Raw genomic sequence first — 21,665 nt, forward strand, 5'->3', positions numbered from 1 at the left:
TTGTATATCAGTATAGCATGCCCCTCTTGCTACTCCAGTTTGACGAATAGCCAAGCAGAACCTAGTAAATTTCTTAACTAAAAAACAGTAAATGACACTCCAAACAGGAATGTAAGAAAACAACAAACATCTTTAAACAACTGTTGGAACACGTATAGAACTTGATCCTGGAAGTAAAACATCCCCACAGCTCACCAGCTAAGCTAGCTGAGCTATCGCCGCTGTTCTTAATTCTCCCCGGCCCTAGAAAAATACTAGAATCCGCAGAAAAATTCAAAATCTGCACATGAGCATAAACCCACAAACAACGCACAAAGACAGACAGGGTGGGGGACTATACCAGTCTACAAGCTAACAGAAAGAAAATTAGCAGGTAAGAACCTAATTTCTCCTTCTGTATGTGACTGGTATAGTCCTTACTAATGGGATGTACCAAAGCAGTACCAATCAAGGGTGGGACCCCTGAAGGGCCGATACCAGAACACCTTCACCGAATACCGCGTCCCAATGCGCGTGAACATCCACACAGTAGTGTCTGACAAAGGAATGCAGAGAAGACTAAACTGCAGCCTTGAAAATATCCACTGGAGGCACTAGAGAAGATTCAGCCCAAGAAGCTGCCTGACCCCTAGTGGAATGAGCCTTGAGAAATTCTGGAACAGACTTCTTCTTTAAAAGATAAGCGGATGCAATAGTCTCCTTGATCCAGCGTGCAATAGTAGCCTTAGAAGCGCCATCCCCCTTACGAGTACCCGCTAGAAGGACAAAGAGATGATCTGATATCCTGATCTCCTGGGTCCTCTGCACATAAGAGCGAAGGACCTGACTGACATCCAACTTATACAGCTGTCTCTGCTCAGAAGAGCCCTACCGACAAATCAACACCGGGAGGACTACAGATTGATTGACATGAAAAGGAGAAACCATTTTTGGCAGAAAGGAAGGAACAGGCCTCAAGACAGCCCGCTCGCTAGAAAACTCCAAGGGAGCCCTACAAGAGAAAGCCTGCAGCTCAGAAACACGTCTAGCTGAAGTAATGGCCACCAAGAAGACTGCCTTAAGAGTAAGGTCCTTCAAAGAGCAGCCCCTCAACGGTTCAAAAGGAGGGCATACCAGAACGGACAGAACCAGATTCAGATCCCAAGATGGAACAGAGGGTGGTATGGGAGGCCTGAGCAACTTGGCTGCTTGCAAGAAGCGAATCACATCAGGAATGGCAGTCAAACGCTGACCTTTCAAGAACCCCCAAAAGGCTGACACGGCCGCAAGCTGAACCCGGATAGAAGACCAAGCCAGTCCCCTATCCAGTCCATCCTGCAAGAACTCTAAGATGTTAGGCAGGGAAGTGTGAAAAGAGACCACTCAACACGCATCACACCATTCCTCAAATAGACGTCAAACCCTCACATAAGCCCGAGAGGTGGAAAGCCTCCGGGACCCCAAGAGTGTTGAGATCACTTTATTTGAATACCCTTTCTTACCTAGGTGACCCCTTTCAAGAGCCAAGCCGTAAGACAAAAGGGACCCGGACCGAACATTAGAATGGGACCCTGAGTTAGAACGTTGTTCAAGAGAGGCAGAGGAAGAGGATCCGCCACAAGATACCTCACCAGATCCACGTACCATGGTCATCAAGGCCAGTCCGGAGCTACCAGAACCACGAGGCCTGGATGGCGAATTATGCAGAGAAGAACTCTGCCCACTAATGGCCATGGTGGGAACACATACAACAGCCACTCCATTGGACATGGTTGAACCAGAGCATCATGGCTCTCGGCCTGACCGTCTCTGCGACGACTGAAGAAGCGGGGCGTTTGGCGTTGACAATTGTGGCCATCAGGTCAATGAGGGGCTGACCCCAAGACTGCACTATCAACTGAAAGGTCACAGGGCTTAGACACCACTCTCCAGGATTTAGCATGTGACGACTTAGGAAGTCTGCCTGAACATTCTCCACTCCAGCTATGTGGGATGCTGAGATCTCTTGAAGGTGCGACTCCGCCCAGACCATGAGCAGAGTCGCCTCCTGCACCATCAAAGTGCTCCTGGTGCCCCCCTGATGATTGAAATAGGCCACCATCGTGGCATTGTCCGACAGAACACTGAGTGACCAGCCCATCAGAAAGGACTGGAAAGTTAGCAACACCAGACGGATGGCTCTGATCTCCAAAACACTGATTGACCAAGAAGCCTCCTCCGTAGACCAGTGCCCTGAGCTGAGTGACCTAGACACTGAGCCCCCAACCGAGAAGACTGGCATCCATGAGCAGCACCGTCCACTGCGGCTGATCCAGACTCGCCCCTTGTACAAGATGGGGGGTCTGAAGCCACCAGCAAAGACTGCCCCGAGCTAAGCCTGGAAGCGGAACAGGGTGATCCAGACTGCCTCTGAGGTTTCCACCTCCAAAAAAGAGCATACTGAAGAGGATGCATGTGGGCCCACAACCACCTCACTATACCAAGGGAGGCCGCCATCGACCCCCAAGACTTGGAGGAAATCTTGCGCCTGAGGACACCGGTACGCCATGAGAAGGTGAATTTGAGATTGCAATTTGTTCACCCGGGCCTCCGGAAGGAAGACCTTCCCCCAAGGAGGCGTCAAACAGGACCCTAAGATATTCCAGGTGCTGAAATGGAGACAACCAGCTCTTTGCTAGGTGGACTACCCATCCCAGCGACTGCAGAAACTCCACCATCCGAGGCGTGACCTGAGTGCTCTCCTGGAAAGCCTTGGCTCGAATCAACCAGTCGTCCAGATAAGGATGAACAAGAATGTCCTCTTTACGCAACGCCATCACAACAACCACCATCACCTTGATGAACGTCCGTGGAGTCGTGGCCAGATCAAAGGGAAGTGCACAGAACTGATAGTGTTGCCCCCAAGATCGCAAAGCGCAGGAAGCGATGATGGGATCCCAAATAGTAACGTGTAAGCAGGCCTCGGTCAGACTGAGAGAGGACAGAAACTCCCCCGGCTGAACCGTCAGAATCACAGACCGCAGAGTTTCCATGTGGAATGAAAGCATGTGAAGAGCCTTGTTGACCCCCTTCAAATCCAGGATGGGTCAAAAGGTCTCTTCTTTCTTTGGCACCACAAAGTAAATCGAGTACCACCCTGTGCCCCACTCCTGCAGGGGAACTGGAACCACCACGTGGAGATCCAACAATCTTTGAAGGGTCTGGCGAAAAGCTTGCTGCTTCCACGTCACCTGCGAGGGAGAAGCGAGAAAACAGTCTGGTAAGGACCGGGCGAACTCCAGAGCACAGCCGTCCCTGATCACTTCCAAAACCCACTGATCGGACGTGATGTCTGCCCACTTTGGATAAAAGTCTCTCAACTGGGCACCCACCAGAACCACGACGGGTGCCGGCAAGGAATCATTGTGCAGGTCGGGCAGCAGGATCCTGGAATTCTCCCCAAGGGTCCAGGTCCTCAGCAATAACCTCGTGCTCCTCTAGGAAAAAAATCCTCATCCCAAGAGACCCTTGGGCGTTTGGATGAGAGAGAAGAGGGGGGCAAAACCGCCACTGTGTGGGGCCACACCAGGGAAGATGTCGAGGGTAACTCCCCCCCCCTCCGAGTGGACACGGAACCTCCTGCCGCCAGCACATAAGCTTTACAAAGTGCTAACATAAATTCAGGGGGAAAGAACCCTGGCGGCCCCAAGGGACTACCTGTCCCAGCAGGGGACCCTGACATACCTTGCCCCTGTATTTCCAGAACAGGGGGAAGGTCACCTGAGGTACCTGAAATGAATAAGGAGGTTCCCGCCAAAATTGGACCTGAAACCGCCAAAATCGGAGCTCCTGTAGTCTGTCGTGTCTGGGACTTTCCTGACGCTGAGGCCGAGGAGGAACCGACTGACATGAAAAGTGAATCCCCAGCTGAACCGGCAGTAAGGGAATCCTGTGCGCCCTGACTGTCGGCGGCTGGGGAACCCCCTGCATGGGCATCCCCACGATCCAAAGCCAAACCGTGAGGCACATGCAGCGGGGTACCCTGGCCGCCGGCATCTGCTGCCGACGAAGCTTCCCCACCGCTCCGAGCTTGCACAGGCTGGCCACTAGTACCTCGCATCTGGAGCACAAGGAGCACTTTTTCCCTTCAAAAGAACTCATTGTGCTGAAAACTGCCCTAGCTGTAAAGAAAGTGCCAGTTAGTTGAGAAAAAACACAGGAAAAAAAAGGCAGTTATAAAGGGAATTGAGCCCTTTAGACTAGAGAGTTGCGCGGGGACAGAAATCCCACCCGTCCCCACCCATCCCCGTGAGGACTCCCACCCGTCCCCACCCGTCCCCGTGAGGAATCCCTCCGTCCCCACCCGTCCCCGCAAGGAATCCCCTCCGTCCCCGCCCGTCCCCCGTGAGGAATCCCCTACGTCCCCGCGAGGAATCCCCTACGTCCCCGCCCGTCCCTATAAACTACAGAAATAGTTATTTCATTTAATTATGCTACTGAATTAAAGGCTCTGGTAGAAACCCATTTAAAAATAAGCAAAAAGACTTTATTAATTTGGAAATATTAATTGGGAAGAATACATACTTTGTAAACGGGTTTCTACCAGAGCCTCTAATGTTTATAAATTTTTATCAACACAACTAATATACTACTTTATCCTTAAGCAAAAAAATAAAAAAAAAAGAATTTTTTTCCTACCTTTATTGCCTGGTTTCTGCTTTCTTCATGTTCTCATTCAATTCCTTCCATCCACTGCCTCTCTTCTCTCTGTGTCTTCCATTTGCTCTGTTACTGTGCCTCTCCCTTTCTCCCCCCTCCCAAATTGGTCTGGCACCCATCTTTTTCCCTCCGCTCCCCCCATAGTCTGGCACCTCTGCCTTCTTCCCCGCCAGTGTCTTCTTCCCATTCCCTCTTCCCCATTTCCTTTCAGTATCCTTCTCCCCCACCATCTTCTCCATGTCCTGTCAGGCAGCATCCTTCTCCCCCCTCTGCCTTCCCCATGTCCTTTCAGCGTCCTTCTCCCCCCTCTGTCTTCCCCATGTCCTTTCAGCGTCCTTCTCCCCCCTCTGTCTTCCCCATGTCCTTTCAGCGGCCTTCTCCACCCCTGTTTTCCCCATGTCCTTTCAGTGGCATTCTCCACCCCTTTGTCTTCCCCAGTGCTTTCAGGGTCCTTCCCCCCCCCTCCTCCCGTTTACCCCATGTCCTTTCAGCGTTCTTTTCCACCCCTTTGTCTTCCCCAGTGCTTTCAGCGGCCTTCTCCCCCCTTAAGCGTCTTTTCTTCTCCACTCCACCTTTGTGGCGCTTTTGCACCGGACCGACAATAGAACAGGCCCGGTCGGACAAATCTCCCTGTCCTGTAGCCGCGAATCTAAATTACCTTCTTACAGCAGCTGGAGTAGTGAAGCTGCTGTAAGAGGTAATTTAGATTTGCGGCTACAGGGCAGGGAGATTTGTCGGTCGGGCCTGTTGTCGGTCGATCGGGGGACCTGACCGGCTGTGCACATTCTCCGGGGCGGACCGCCCCCTCCCCCCTCTTTCGTACGCCATTGCCTTCTCCCTACCTGCCCTGCCGCACACAGCCGACCGGAAGTCTTCCTGATGTCAGCGCTGACATCGGGAAGATTTCCGTTCGGCTGTGTGCTGCGACAGGGCAGGTAAGGAGGAGACTACCCTCGCGGCTCGAGTGCACTGCGATCCAACCCCGCAGGAACCCCGCGACCCTCGGAGGCGTCCCCACGGGATCCCCGCAACCCTAGGGGGCGTCCCCACGGGATCCCGCGACCTTAGGGGGCGTCCCCACGGGATCCCCGTGACCCAAAGGGGGAACCCGCGGTATCCCCGCGGGATTCCCGTCATCCCCGTTCCCGTGCAGCTCTCTACTTTAGACTAGCACACCTCAGGATTTTTTTGTTATTTCTTTTTACTTAGTAGAACAGACTCCACAGTTCTCAAAGCTGGAATGCTGACCAACCAGGCTGCTTGCTGAGGCCCACTACAAAAATATGGGGAGGTGGAGGAAGTTGGGGGAAGTGACCCAGCACGAGACCCGCCGGGTTTAACAACCCCGAGGTCGGACGGATCCCCAAACAGAACCCACCTAAGCTCTATCTGGCACAAAAAGGGGAACCAGGAGTCAACAAAAAAACTTTCAACAGTGCTAAGAGAGGAGCTGAAAAGCCTTACCACCTGCCACCGGAGACTGAGGAAAACTGGAGTAGCAAGAGGGGCATGATCTCAGTCTCCACCTGCTGGTAGCAGTGAGGCATATTACCCATTCATAAGGACTATACCAGTCTACCAATTGATACAGAACTATTGTATTTTTCCCTCCATAAGACGCACTTCTCCCCCCCCCAAAAAAAAAAAAAAAGTGGGAGGAAATGTCTGTGTGTCTTATGGAGCGAATATAAAATTTTTTAGCACGGAAGATGGGAGAGACATTTTTTGGAGGGGGCTTAAGGCAGGGGCTACTGACAGTTGACTCCTCGGCAGGTTCCTCACACATGGTAACCATCAACTGAGAAAGCCCGTAGAAAATTCCCAGCTGAAAGCGATCCAATGCTGACGTCAGTGCCACTCTTCTACCTTCCCGGGCTGTAAGGTCTCGGCTTTGGTCCACATGTGCGCGTGAGACAGCCCCTTCATGCGCGCAAGTCTGAGGAAGTCCTTGAGCCTCGTTTCCTTTGTGCAGGGCCACCCTGGCTGGAAGCGCTTGTGGGCCAGGTGGTCTCTGTGGGGTTCTACGTGCATGTGCGTCTCTGCATCCTGGCACAGGAGGAAAAGCGTACCGGATGTCAGATCTGACAGTAGAAGAGGAGATGGAGCTGAAAATGGGCTACGCATTCATCGGGACCTTGGACTAGATACCAGACCCCCTGAGTGTTTGGCGAAGAGGTTCAAGCGCTGTCTAGCCCTGTCCCCTGTCAGTGTGATCATTATCTTCCACAATGAGGCCCGCTCAACTCTGCTGCATACAGTCTACAGTGTCTGCTCCTCAAGCAACCACCTCTGTGCTCTGACCAGTGCTTGGGGCTTTTCGTCTCTATCCCTTCTTTCGATCGATTAAACCTGAAAAGTATTGAAGATCAGCTGGGAACAGAAATCAAACCAATACCTCTAACATTGACAAAAGCCTGTATGTGGCTGAGTACCATAGTGAACTCCCAAAGCTGAAGTGTTTTACTCTTGATCTGTGATGCCTAATTTCTTTGGCTGTTCTCCTTTCTGAGGGGAATCCACTTGAAAGGAATGTGCAAGCCGGGAACATTTCAGAGATGAAGGTTTGTGTCTGAGGATATGAGTCGAGACCAAGCCCAGGTACTTTAAGTGACCTTTGACTGCCTTGATTTACTACAGCCTGCCACTAGACTTGCCCTGTGCCCTGTACCACTAGACCACCAGAGGGGTTACAGGGTATAGGGCGCAGAGCCTTGCAGGGAGGGGGGGGACAGGGTGCAGAGCCTAATAGGAAAGGGGGGACAGGATGCAGAGCCTTGTATATTTTATTAAATATATTTGTACACAATTTGGTGCAGAATGTTTTCTTTCTTGGTTTTCCTCCTCTAAATCTAGGTGCGTCTTATGGTCAGGTGCGTCTAATGGAGTGAAAAATACGGTAATTTGCGAACACTATAATAATGGTAGATTCCAATTAACATAGAAAAAGGAAGGTAGAAAAACACACTACCAACAACAAAAAATTTAAGTCAACCAACCAGCTTGTACTGGGACCAAATTTTAAACAAAAAGTGGAGGATGGTGTGAATACCTTGAAGAAAGACCTGGAAAAGCTTGAAGAATGGTCTGAAATTTGGCCAAGAAATTCAAGATCATGCATTTAGGCTGCAAAATCTCGAGGGAACGGTACAGTTTAGGGGCTGAAGAACTTATGTATACGACAGAAGTGCAGGATTTGGGTGTGATTGTATGTGGTGATTTTAAGGTGGCCAAACACGTTGAAAAGGTGACGGCGAAAGCTAGAAGGATGCTAGGGTGCATAGGGAGGGGTATGGCCAGTAGGAAAAAGGAGATATTTATGCTCTTGTATAAGACTTTGGTGACCTCATTTAGAATACTCATTTTAGAAGGCCGCACCTTCAAAAAGATATAAAAAGGATGGAGTCGGTCCAGAAGAAGACTACTAAAATGGTGCGTGATCTTCATCATAAGGTGTATGGGGACAGACTTAAAGATCTGAAACAAAACAATACTCACATTTTTAATGCGATTGTGATATTAATACTTGCTGTGTTCTCTTTTCTGGGAGGTGGCAATATATAAGCTATAACACATGCTAGGAAACTTACTACTAGTATTTGGAATCATGTTGAAGGACATTTTTCACTACTGAATCTTTTAACAGATTAAACAGAATATGAGAGCAGAAATGGCAAGACCCCTCTAGTCCACCTATTTGCTTTTACCCATAAAGCCACTTGTAAGGAGTAGAAGCCCAGATATATACTTATTTTCCTTCCAATTTCAGAGAAGTGAAAGGTTACTTACAGGAAGATAAGGTGCTAAAGCTCCACACGACTCTGCTACAAGTAGCCTTCTCTCTGGGTATTTGTGGTTGATCTAAGGCAAGGCAAAGAAAAATTAATCACTATTTCTTCCTACCTTCTTAATCACAAATGTTAATCTAAATAAAGTCATACAGAGTACAGAAGACGGGTGAATTCTCTTATCATTGGTGACCTAAATGTGGAGTTTCACAGGGCTCACCACTTGCTCCTTTATTATTTAATATTTACCCAAGATCATAAGGAGTTTACTTTACTACCTTAGGTCACTATGTATTGCCTTAAGCTGATGACATATTTTTACTTTCTTCAGCATTGGACTCTTATGACAATACTATTGTTTCTCTATTAAAGGCCATTAGTGTGGTAGATGCCTGGACTACAGATAATTTCTTCAAACTAAATAACACTATATATATCTACAGGCTGACTTTACCCCAAGAAGTACTCCAATTCAATATAATGTAAAGTCTCACAATAAAAGAATCCAAAGTGAAAATATGAACATTGAAATTCAAGGAAGAAAAAAAAAAGATTTCAGTGGGTACCCACATAGATTATCTATGTAAACTATCCATGAGAATTTTAGTACCCCATCACCAACAGAAAAACCTCCTAAAAAAATGTCCATTGACTTATTTGCTATTTACTTTTTCATACATATTCATAATCTTCCTTCATGCTCCATTAGAGGAAAAAGCAATATAAACTTATCTTAAATTTCAGCAGTGACTCAGGCAGATAGCAACACTCAACGGAGTGTCCGTTTCACAACTGCTTCATCAGGCGCTACTTACTGCCCGAATATTTTCCATTCTATAGAAAAAAATATATAGAACATTGTTGTGATTTCTAACTTAGATTCGGCATTAAAGTCTAAAACTTGATGGCATTCCATGCCCATGTAGTATAATTAAAGATGTTTAGTCTCTAAACCAGTGTATCGCAAACTGTGTGCTGCGGCACACTAGTGTGCCTTCTGAGATTCCAAGTGTGCCGCGGCACACTGAGGAGGAAGAGAAGCGCCAGCCAGCTGACTTGCCTCTCGCTGCGAGAGGCATCTCGTGTAGGGCCAGAGGTTCATGTGCCGGCGCTGCATGTCTACAGTTAGCATCTTCCTGCTGCCATCGCGTTTCTCTCTGCACCCCCCCGACCAGCAGCGGCAACTCAGTATGCTTTTAACTTGTCCACACCACTGCCGCTAGGATTAATTTAAATGTGGTTTCATCCAGTACCTCGGGGCCTTTGCTAGGCCGGCCTGTTTCGGTAATGTAACTTCCTTTTTCGTCAGAGGTGGGCCGGCCTAGCAAAGGGCCTGAGACTCCCAGATGAAACCGCGTCTAAATTAATCCTAGTGGCAGCGGTGTGGCCAAGTTAAAAGCACACAGTGAGCTGCCACTAGAGACAGAAGTACTGCTGGACAGGGGAAGAGGGAAAGGGAAGGGAGAAGGGGTACTACTGGACAGGGGAAAGGGGAGGATGGAAGGGAGAAAGGGTACTTCTGCACATGGGGAGATGAAGAGGTGCTGCTGGACAGGGGGCAGGGAAAGGAGAAGAGGTGCTGCTGGACCTGCCAAAAGGGGAGGGAATGGAAAGATGTTACACACTGGAGGGAAGGGTGAGATGGTGGATGGGGAGAGAGCATATTAGCTGTGAGTGGGGTTGGGTGAGGGAAGGAAGGAAAATTGTTACAGGACGAGTGAGTGATGAGAAATGGAGAAATGGACATGGGGTGGGGAGAGGGAGAAATGAAGCATGGGGAAAGAACATGGGTTGGGGAGAGGGAAGGAAGGATGTCACTTGAGGAAAGAGGCAAGGAGAGAGAGAGAAAAAAAGTGTGCAGGAGGCAGAAAGGGTTGGACTCAGAGAGGGCGAGATGGATGGGGGAGTACAGAAAGAAGGGAAGGAGAAAAATCACACTCAGGGGGAAGGAGGAGTTGAACTCATGGCGGGAGAGAGAGATGTTGGTTAGGGGAGGGAAGGAACACTGGCGGAGAAGAAGCATGCAGGAGGAAGAAAGGAAGAAATGCTGGACTGGTGGAAAGGAGGGAGAAATGTTGGACTGGGAGCGGGGCCAGAAAGGAGGAAGAGAAGGGAGATTGACTGCAGGGGGCAGAAAGGAAGAAGGGAGAGAAAAATGTTATACTTGAGGGGAGGGTGGAAGGAGAGATGACTAAAGGAAGGGAGAGATACCAGACCACGGAATAGAAGGGAAGGAGGGGAGTCTGGTAACGCTATAGAAATAATAATAGTAATAGTAGATGCCAGACTGGGAAGGGGGAAAGGAAGGGGAGGGATGTCAGACCATGGGAAGGAGAGAGTGAGAGAGAGAGGAAGGGAAGACATGGAAAAGAAGATTTTGAGAAGAAAGCAGAAAAATTGAATGTTAAGTTAATGCCAAAGATGGATGCAGGCAGAAAGTGAAGGAGAGAAATAGGATAAGAAGGCACTGGAAACATAGTTAAAAGCATAGAACAATAAAGTCACCAGACAAAACAAGGAAGGGAAAATTATTTTATTTTCAATATAGTGATAGAAATGTGTCAGTTTTGAGAATTTATATCTGCTGTGTATATTGTGTGCATATGAAAAATGAATGGAAAAAATTGCATTACAATTAGTAAAGGGGGTGGGATCTGGGAAGGTCTGTGGTTGGGGTACTCAGTTGATATTTGTTAGACTTTCCTGCTGGCACGCCCTACTGGCATTTCAGGGCCTGTCTGTAGGGCTTCTGCACAAGCGTGGATGTCGACGTGATGATGTCATGCATGCACATCATGTCATCACTGTGTCGTCCGTGCACTTCTGGGTGCCTCGAGCCATGGCCACTACCTTTAGTGTGCCCCGGCTCAAGAAAGTTTGAGAGACACTGCTCGTGCTGCCTATTCAAGCATACACCCTGTTTTACCGCTCTAGCTATTCTTGTGTTTGAAGTTCTCATGATCTTAATGGCAGCTTTTGAAAAAAACTTTCTACTATGGAGGCCCATAGGGCTCAAACTACTGCAGTCTCTCAAAGCTCCAGGATTCTTAAAACTGTAGCACCTAATAACTAGTACTTCAAAGTACAGCATCTTATTTCATCCTAGATATTATCCAATTTATATTCAAAAGAAAGCTTTCCATTCCATATTAATACTTAAACCTGTAGGATGTAAATTGTTAAGAGTAAAAATCCAGCAAGAGATCTCTGAATGCTGGATTTTTACTCTTAACAGTTTTTTGCTCTGAGTATGAAAGAAGACTATGAATATGAATATGTATAAAAAATTAAATAGCAAATAAGTCAATGGACATTTTTTGAGATTTTTCTGATTGGTGATGGGGTATTAAAATTTACATGGAGAATTACATAGATAACCCAAGTGGGTACCCACTGAAATCTTTTCCTCCTTGAATTTGAATGTTCATATTAATATTCACTTTGGATTCTATTGTTGTGGGACTTTACATATATTTAAATGGAGTACTCAAACTAACCCCCTCTTTTACTAAGGCGCGCTAATCGATTTAGCACACGCTAAACGCTAACACATCCATTATATTCTATGCACGTGTTAGCATTTAGCGTGCCTTAGTAAAAGACCCCCTTAATAAGCAAAAAAACCTAAAATCATCAAGCTTATGATGACATCCCTTGTAAATATTTCCAACTTCTAATTGGAGAATCTCTCCAAATTGAAAATAAATTCAAAGTTTTAGATGTTATATTAGACTTGGGATTATAACTATGAAGAATCAAGTACATTTTCTTATTTGGAAGGTATTCCACAAGTTATTTCAGCCATGCATTATTAAATTATCTTTAGACCACAAAACCTTTTGTACCATAGCTCAGGCTATATTGTTACCTCAAATCACCATGAAGGTGGTTTGAAAAGTTTGGTAAAAAGAAAAACAAAGTAAACAAATATTTTTTAAAAAAGTTATATTTCTCAACATAGTCCAGCAAGTAACCAGTTTTTCAATCCTGTTTGAAAAATAGGTTTTGTCAAATTAAAAAATATATATAGTGATAGAAGAAAAAACTCAGGCGGGATTGTACGTCTTAGGAAATCAGATGGAGACTATGTGGAAAAGGATTCGGAAAAAGCCCAACTATTAAATGAATACTTCTGCTCAGTCTTCACCCGAGAAGTGCCAGGGCTCGACCCTCAGCTACAGACAAGGGTTGGCTCAGTTGACCCGTTTAGTAACTTTGAGTTTACGCCCAGCAGTGTCTACGGTGAGCTGTCAAAGCTCAAGGTTAACAAAGCAATGGGGCCGGACAACCTGCACCCCAGGGTGCTTAGGGAGCTGAGTGATGTCTTGGCGGAGCCACTGTCCGCGCTCTTCAACCTCTCCCTTAGTACAGGCAGCGTCCCGTTGGACTGGAGGACGGCTAACGTCATTCCACTCCATAAGAAAGGCTCAAAGATGGAGACAGCAAACTACAGACCAGTGAGTCTAACATCGATAGTGAGCAAACCAATGGAAACTCTAATCAAACACCAATTAGATAAGATCCTGGATGAGGAGAATCTACGGGATCCCCGAAAACATGGATTTACTAAGGGGAGATCCTCCCAATCCAACCTGATCAGCTTCTTTGACTGGGTGACAGGGAAGCTGGATATTGGGGAGTCCCTGGACATCGTGTACCTGGACTTTAGCAAAGCATTCGATAGCGTACCACACCGCAGGTTACTGAGCAAGATGAGTTCTATAGGATTAGGTAACACATTGACGAAATGGGTTGGGAGCTGGCTTGGAGGTAGGCTCCAAAGGGTGGTGGTGAACGGCACCCCCTCCGAAATGACGGAGGTGATTAGTGGAGTACCACAGGGCTCAGTCTTGGGCCCAATCCTATTCAACATCTTTATAAGAGACTTGGCAGAAGGGCTTCGAGGTAAAATAACATTATTCGCCGATGACGCCAAACTGAGTAATGTAGTGGGCAATGCACAACAGACGAAGATTCAGTGCCCGACAACATGATGCACGACCTACTCCTACTGGAGCGATGGTCTAGGACATGGCAACTCAACTTCAATGCCAAAAAATGCAAAGTTATGCACCTGGGCAGCCAGAATCCATGCAAGTCTTATACCCTTAATGGCGAGATCCTAGCAAAAACGGTAGAAGAACGAGACTTGGGGGTAATCGTCAGTGCGGACATGAAGTCTGCCAATCAAGTGGAGCAGGCTTCGTCCAAAGCAAGACAAATCATGGGCTGCATACGAAGGGGTTTCGTCAGTCGTAAGGCGGAAGTCATTATGCCATTGTATAGATCCATGGTGAGGCCCCACCTGGAATACTGTGTGCAATTCTGGAGGCCGCATTATCGCAAGGATGTGCTGAGACTGGAGTCGGTGCAAAGAATGGCCACCCGGATGGTCTCGGGACTCAAGGATCTACCATACGAAAAACGGCTTGACAAATTACAGCTATACTCGCTCGAGGAGCGCAGAGAGAGGGGAGACATGATCGAGACGTTCAAGTATCTTACGGGCCGCATCGAGGCGGAGGAAGATATCTTCTTTTTCAAGGGTCCCACGACAACAAGAGGGCATCCGTTGAAAATCAGGGGCGGGAAACTACGAGGTGACACCAGGAAATTCTTTTTCACTGAAAGAGTGGTTGATCGCTGGAATAGTCTTCCACTACAGGTGATTGAGGCCAGCAGCGTGCCTGATTTTAAGGCCAAATGGGATCGGCACATGGGATCTATTCACAGGGCAAAGGTAGGCGAGGGACATTAAGGTGGGCAGACTAGATGGGCCGTGGGCCCTTATCTGCCGTCTATTTCTATGTTTCTATATATTTAACTTGTTTTTTTGCTGAACTTTTCAAACTGTTTTTTGTATTTCCCTGAAGTTTACCGCACACTAAAGAAACGGTTGGTTGATTTTGAATGTGGTTGCTGATCCTCCATTAATTACATGAACATGAGAGTAAACCAGTATTGAAATAATTTTTCAAAAATAAAGATCATCATCAGTAACGCGGCAGAGTGAATTCCCCAGTGGAGAAGGCCGAAGCAGCCTGTTTAGAGTGCTGCCTGCCTGATGCTGCTTTGGATGAAGGTATACAGGGCTCGCTCATGGTTGGCGGGGTTCGGATGGAAGGGAAGGATGGAGGGTTGGCATGGGGGGGGGGTCGGCTGCGTGGTAGGGGGGGGGGTATGGTCAAAGAATTGCTGCCGGCGAATCCTGGGCCTTGGGCTTACTTTTGGGGTAGGGCTTATATTAACCCCGAAAATCATGCTACGGCTTATTTTTGGGATAGGTCTTATTTTCAGGGAAACAAGGTAGAAATCTGAATTTCTGTTTAGTTTTAACCAATAGTCACACATCCACTGTTTCACCACCTGTATACTGTATTCTTCTGTACAACATCAATAATATTGGCAAAGGGTTTAGTAAATGGGATGTAAATTGTTATGTCATACTGTTTTCAGCAGAAGAAATTAATGTCTACTTGGGTGCAATGGTAGATAAAATAATTAAGGCTATTTATTTATTTTAAAAATTTATATACCGTTTAAACCTAAATGGTTTACATATCGTTACATACATAATTCAATAAGACAAATAAAATCAAGCAAAGATTAACATATAATCATCGGAAAATTGCCCATTAAAAGAACAATTGCAAAGATCAGTTCCTAGAAAAATGCATTAACAAATAGTTGCGCTTTTAATAGTTTTCTGAAATTACCCTTGTCATAACATTTTCGTAATTGACCAACAAGTGAGTTCCACAGTTTGATCCCGCACAGCAAAAGACCATTTTACTGTTCTCAGCATATTTTGGATTAGTATTTGTTTATAATAACCCTGAATTCTCAGAACGCAGAGACCTAGATGATAAATAGTTTGACATCTTACTTTTAAGCAATTCAGGTATGTTTCCATACAAGAATTGATGGTAAATCATTATTGCTTTATATTGAGATCTAAAAACAAAAGGCCAGTGCAATTGTTGGAGATAGGAGATATGATCGTATTTAGTATGCCTGTTATCAATCTTGCTGCTGCGTTCTGCACAACTTGCAATACCTTCTGTACAACTTGCTATATCAAAGGTATCAGTGATGGAGATTGCTTGTTCAACACAGATAGAACCATGGGGCAAATTTGAGACAGTTAGTGTTCAAACAGTTAGAAAATTGTTGGACACCTGTAGGCCAACTGTTGCATCAGGTTTCAAAATACTACCTTAAGCTTTATTGGCTTAAGGTGGAATATAGGATTAAATTTAAACTGCAGGTATTTGTTTTCCAGAGTGTGAAAGGTTTATCACCTAAATACTTAGTAGATTGCATTTCTCCCTATCTTCCACTGCCAAGTCTGCGGTCGGCTACACACTTAGATCTGTCAATACCTACCAGGAAAGATTTGAGACTACAAACTGTAAGAACTGGGATTCTGTCTTGTATAGGGCCTGAGGAATGGAACAAGCTTCCATTATATGTTAGAAGCCAGGGAAATATAAAGATGTTAAAAAAATTATTGAAACGTCATCTATTTTATCAAATGAAATACTTGAGATTAATTTGTTTTATAGTGATAAGGAGGCTGCGTTAAAGTCTTGTTTAGGTCTGTTATATGATGCTTTTATATGTCGTCTGTTATATGATGCTTTTATATGTCGACTTGTATGTGTGTAATCAATACTGTGTATGTTCATTTTATATGTTTTCTTGTTCGCCGCCTTGAATTGAAAGCAGATTATAAATAAATAAACAGACTCTTAAATCTGATCAAATACAACCCAAAGATGATATCAAAATGTTGAATAATATCAGCGACAGAAGAGACCCCCTGTGGCACCCCACAGTTCGCCCTCCATTCCTCTGACAATTTTTTATTCATTTGAACTCTTTATCCTCTATACCAATATCCTGCAGATTGTTAAACAATCTTATGATCAACCAAGTTGAAAGCATTTAACGTATCATAATGTAATATCAATATCTATACATATAGTATATGATATTTACGATCTTCAAAGGTGGCAGCTGGAATGTCAATCTTCTGCTGCTGTTGCTGGTACCAGAAAAGTTTTGTGAGGATTTTGAGTTGCCCAGTGTTTGGCTATACTTTATAAGCAAAATATTAACTACCATGTAATTTTTCTGTGCCTTTAATACACAAATTTTATTTGACTAGAACCAAACTTTTTTTACATTTATGTATGCCAGCTACACCACAATATGTCAAGAGACCTTCCTACAACAGCTCCAGAATAACTCAGCAAGCAGATTATTTCAAGATTATTAACAGTGCAAAATCTTATATATTTCTCTGCACCCTCATTACCTGCAGACATCATTTTAGCAACAGTTCTTATTAGTGACTCTTAAATTTATGAAGTCCATCACTAAACAAATTCACTTTCAATCAGAATTTCTGAATAGACTTGACCTTCTCCACTAACACAGCTTCAGGAACCCTGCAACACTAGTGGAACCAGTCATTCAAAATGTTACCCAGATCAGAATTCTGAGGCCTATGTAACACATGCTGAACGAAAGATTAGGTTCTTACCTTTGCTAATCTTCTTTCTTGTAAATCCACACTTTATTCTGGGACCATTGGGCTATTTCCATCTATCTGCCAGGACTTTGTAGGAAGCCTCAATTTCAGACACTTAAACCACTCCCTCTCTTACCTCATCACTGTCTATACAACCTCAGTCAGTCTTAAAGCAGTCAGGAAATCTGTAGAGGATAATAACAAGAGAAAGGGGCCCAACCCGACCATGTGCCTCAGGCCCTGCCCCCAGGAGGGACCTAAGGCTCCCGGGCCTATTCTGATTGGCCCAGGCGCCTTAGGCCCCACCAGTAGGCGGAGCTTTGGGACGGATGGGCCAATCCGGCCTCATTCCGTCGATGGCTGCCTGCCGGACAGGCGGGTTTGGCTCCCGTCTGTCCGGCCAACTACAGAAAGGTACGGGGAAGGGGGATGGGGGTGTCGTGGGGGTCGGCCAGGGGGGTCGCGGGTCGGCTGGGAGGGCGGTCGGAGGTTCTTGGGGGGGCGGTCGTTGGGGGGAGGGGGGTTTGCGTCGAGGGCAGGAGGGCCTGGGATCCCTCCTGCCCGTAATGTAGTGCAGGGTGGGGTTAGGGGGTCGCCGTGGCCAGGAGGACTTGGGCTCCCTCCTGGCCCGATATTGTCGGGGAGTTGGGGAATCGGCGGGGCAAGAGGGCTTGGGCTCCCTTTTGCCCCGATCGTGTCGGGGAGTCGGGGGGCAAGAGGGCTTGAGCTCCCTCTTGCCCCGATCGTGTCGGGGAGTCGGGGGGGGCAAGAGGGCTTGAGCTCCCTCTTGCCCCGATCGTGTCGGGGAGTCGGGGGGGCAAGAGGGCTTGAGCTCCCTCTTGCCCCGATCGTGTCGGGGAGTCGGGGGGCAAGAGGGCTTGAGCTCCCTCTTGCCCCGATCGTGTCGGGGGTGCCAGGGACCACACGGAGTCACCCACCGTACCACCCGATTCGGGTAAGCGCAGGTATCGGTGGGTGGCTTATTTGCGGGGGGGTGCCTTATTTTACATTTTTTTCTAAAAAGGGGGGGCTGTCTTATTTGATGGCCCTGCCTTATCGGGGAAACACGGTAGAAAAAAAAAAAAAATGAACAGTTAAGTCCCAGTTTTTGCCGCTGAGACTCTGCCCTCTTTCACTGTAAAATTAGACTCTACTTAGTCTGTCTTTAAATTTAAAAAATGTGTGTTGTTTTAAAAAACAATTATGTTTTTAGATGTATCTAAATAAAAATAATAACCAAAAATTTATCTTTTTTTATGTCATCTTAGCATATTTTATGCTGCAGAACGAATTATTTTTTTTTACATGTATTCTTATGGGAAAACGCGTTTCACATAACGAACGTTTCACATAACAAACTTGCTCCTGGAACCAATTAAGTTCGTTGTGTGAGGCACCACTGTACTTGTAAAGGTAAATGATTGGCGAATCAGCAAGGTATAGGGTTGGCTCCCAGAATAATAAGAAAGAAGATTAGCAAAGGTAAGAACCTAATCTTTTTTTCTTGAACAATTTCCCTTTATTCTGGGACCAGTGGGATGTAACAGAGCAGTCCTGAAAAATCAGGGTGGAACTGATGAGCCTGCTGCCAAAACAGAGGCACCTAAAGCAGCATCCTGCTTGGCTGCCACATCGATCCTGTAAAACTTAGTGAATATATGCAAAGAGGACCAGGTAGCGGCTATGCAAATCTCATCCAGAGAAACAGCCAACAACTCTGACCAAGAGGATGACATACCTCTGGTAAAATGAGCCCGCACCATGAGGGGGGGGCTTCTTTCTGGCCACCACCTAAGCCGCAGAAATGGTCATATTGATACACCTGGAAATGGTGGCCTTAGAAGCAGGCCTACCTTTACAGGCAGGACCCGCCAGAACAGACAGAGGGTCAGAGAGGCGAAACTCATTGGTGACCAGTGTTCCCGCTAAGCTGCGCTGGGGTGCGCTGGCGCACAAAATATTACCTCGCAGCGCACAAGTTTCTCGTCACAGCGCACACAGTGTAGAGCACAGTTCTTCAACCGCCGGTCCGCAAACAAAATCTTGCCGGTCCGCGAAGGATTCGGTCCCCGCCGCAACGAAAGGCCGGCGTCAGCTGACTTGCAACTTCCTGTTGCAGTCGCTGTGCCGGGACTCCTGCCTTCGCCGGGACTCCTGCCTTCCACCGCGTTTGCCTCCTGCCTTGTCTCCGCACCTCCAGACCAGCAGCGGCAGCTGTGTATGCTTTTAACTTCGGCACAGAGCTGCCCCTAATCAATAGTTTAGCGCGGTTTCATAAGGCAGCCTCGGGGCCTTTGCTAGGCCGGCCCACATCGCATCATCGAAGCGGGCCGGCTATCAAAGGCCCCGAGGCTGCCTCATGAAACCGCGCTAAACTATTGATTAGGGGCAGCTCTGTGCCGAAGTTAAAAGCATACAGAGCTGCCGCTGCTGGTCTGAACTCTTGGGCCGCTGAAGGAGGGCAAAAAGCAGCTGTCCTGGAGGTTTCCCTTCCTCTCGCCTTTACAGGTTCCTTTTTTCCACCTTTTTTTTTTTTTCCTTCAAACGGCAACGGGCCCCAGCATCGACATCAATCAAGTAAGTTCCACTGTCAATCAAGCGGTTCTGCTCGGCCAAAGCTTCCCCTGTGACATGAGCCACCCTCAGGGGAAAGAAAGTGACCCACAAAGGTGAGGGGAAGGGGGGCAGATGATGGAAGTTGGGGGGGGGGGGGGAGAGAGAGAGAGAGAGAGAAGGGGCAGATGATGGAATGGAGGAGATGAGAGAGAGAGAGAAGGGGACAGATGATGGAAGTGAGAAGAAGGGAGAGAGAGCAGAAGGCAGATGGATGTCAGTTGAGAAGGGAGAGCAGATGCTGAATGGAAGTGGGGAAAGAACACATACTGGATGGAAGGAGGAGATAAATAAAGGGGGAAGAAAATAGTAAGATAATGGAGGGGTGAGGGAAAGGGGTGACAAGCTGTGTGTAGACACAGTGAAAAGAGGGAAACGGGACTAAATAGTAAGAAAGAATTTAATTTAGATGGAGGCAGAAAATAGAGAAGGAAGACCAGAGAAGAAAAGGGAAGAGAGAGCAGAGAATGATCAGATCTGAGTGGAGGAAATGAGAAGAGAGATATGCTAAAAACCACAGGGGGGAGGGAAGGATAGAGATGCCAGACCATGAGGGGAACAGAAGGAAGATGATGGATGCTAGACCAAATTGGGGGGTGGGGGGGGGCAGGAGGAGAGATGGCAGGGAAAGACAGACAGTGAATGGAAGGGGCAGATGCTGGACTGAAGAGACAGAGAAGGTTATCATGCTGCTGTACCGGGCCATGGTACGCCCTCACCTGGAGTACTGCGTCCAGCACTGGTACTTTAAGAAGGACACGGTACTACTCGAAAGGATCCAGAGAAGAGCAACTAAAATGGTTAAGGGGCTGGAGGAGTTGCCGTACAGCGAAAGATTAGAGAAACTGGGCCTCTTCTCCCTTGAGCAGAGGAGATTGAGAGGGGACATGATAGAAACATTCAAGGTACTGAAGGGAATAGACTTAGTAGCTAAGGCAGGGAGAACGAGAGGGCACTCTCTAAAGTTGAAAGGGGATAGATTCCATACAAACGTAAGGAAGTTCTGTGGTAGAAAGCAACATATTTATTTGGCTCATAACTTGCTGGCGCCCGATATTTTTAGCTCACAGTGAAAAAAGTTTGCTCACAACACTCGCCCGCTTAGAGGGAACACTGTTGGTGACCTCTAGATACCGCAACAAAATCCTGCGCACATAAAAGGACTGCAACACGCAGTCCTGCTCCCTCAAACCAGAGGAAGTAAAAGCAGGAAGCCAGAAATCCTGATTCATATGGAAAGTGGAAACCGCTTTCGGAAAAAAGGAAAGAACAGTATGCAGCATCACACCGGAATCCGTAATATGCAGACAAGGATCCCGGCAGGAGAGAGCCTGAAGTTCCAAACCCCTATGGGCTGAGGTAATAGCCCCACTAATACATATACTCTCAGGAAAAGGGTCAGTTAAACTCCAATAATATTACCTCTAAATCAGAATCCCATATGGACAACAAACTTCCACTCTGCAACACTAACAGGCTTTAATTTCACACACACACAACAGGTAGTAACAGGTAGCAACAGGTAGTAACAGGGAAAAAGAAAGGAAAGAAAGGTGGAGAAAAAGCCTCAGTTCAGCTTCATCTGGCAAAAAACTCCACCTTTCAAGGCTAACCCTTTACTCCAAAATATAGAACCAGTAGAAAAAGCTCTATGGTAGCCTGCAGGGAGATGTTACAAAACACACCGGGACACACAGCCCTCAGTTGTGAAAAAATGGGTAAATCAGCACTGTAGCAAAGTAGTCCAGGATTCAGTGTGGAACACAGCAAAAAAAGAGAACAACTTAACTGCTTCGGCATCCAGGATCTCTCAGTCCTTCACCTCCTGGCCCTGCAGCCACTGAACCTGACGGGGAACCCTCCGTTTCGCTCTGGTTGCGGCGTCAGGGGTTTCAACTTCACTGCTTCTCATACGCTCTATCCAGACCCACCAAGCTTTTTCTACTGGTTCTGTATTTTGGAGTACAGGGTTAGCCTTGAAAGGTGGAGTTTTTTGCCAGATGAAGCTGAACTGAGGCTTTTTCTCCACCTTTCTTTCCTTTCTTTTTCCGTTA

At 46.9% G+C, this 21,665-nt stretch overlaps 1 protein-coding gene across 11 annotated transcripts in view; it reads right to left on the bottom strand.

The window, feature by feature from the left end:
- The window catches only part of RELCH (RAB11 binding and LisH domain, coiled-coil and HEAT repeat containing), a 403,047-nt gene that overhangs the window by 199,729 nt on the left and 181,653 nt on the right, over nt 1-21,665 (bottom strand). For all 11 annotated transcript variants that reach the window (XR_004538476.1, XR_004538477.1, XM_033934993.1 and 8 more), the window contains one exon: nt 8,464-8,535. Coding sequence is in view for 9 of the 11 variants with exons in the window: in XM_033934993.1 (XP_033790884.1) it covers nt 8,464-8,535 (72 nt within the window). In the remaining 2 variants the exon portion in view is untranslated. The remainder of the gene's footprint in view (nt 1-8,463; nt 8,536-21,665) is intronic.

The sequence above is a fragment of the Geotrypetes seraphini genome, chromosome 2 (genome assembly GCF_902459505.1).
Source record: "Geotrypetes seraphini chromosome 2, aGeoSer1.1, whole genome shotgun sequence".
Taxonomy (NCBI): domain Eukaryota; kingdom Metazoa; phylum Chordata; class Amphibia; order Gymnophiona; family Dermophiidae; genus Geotrypetes; species Geotrypetes seraphini.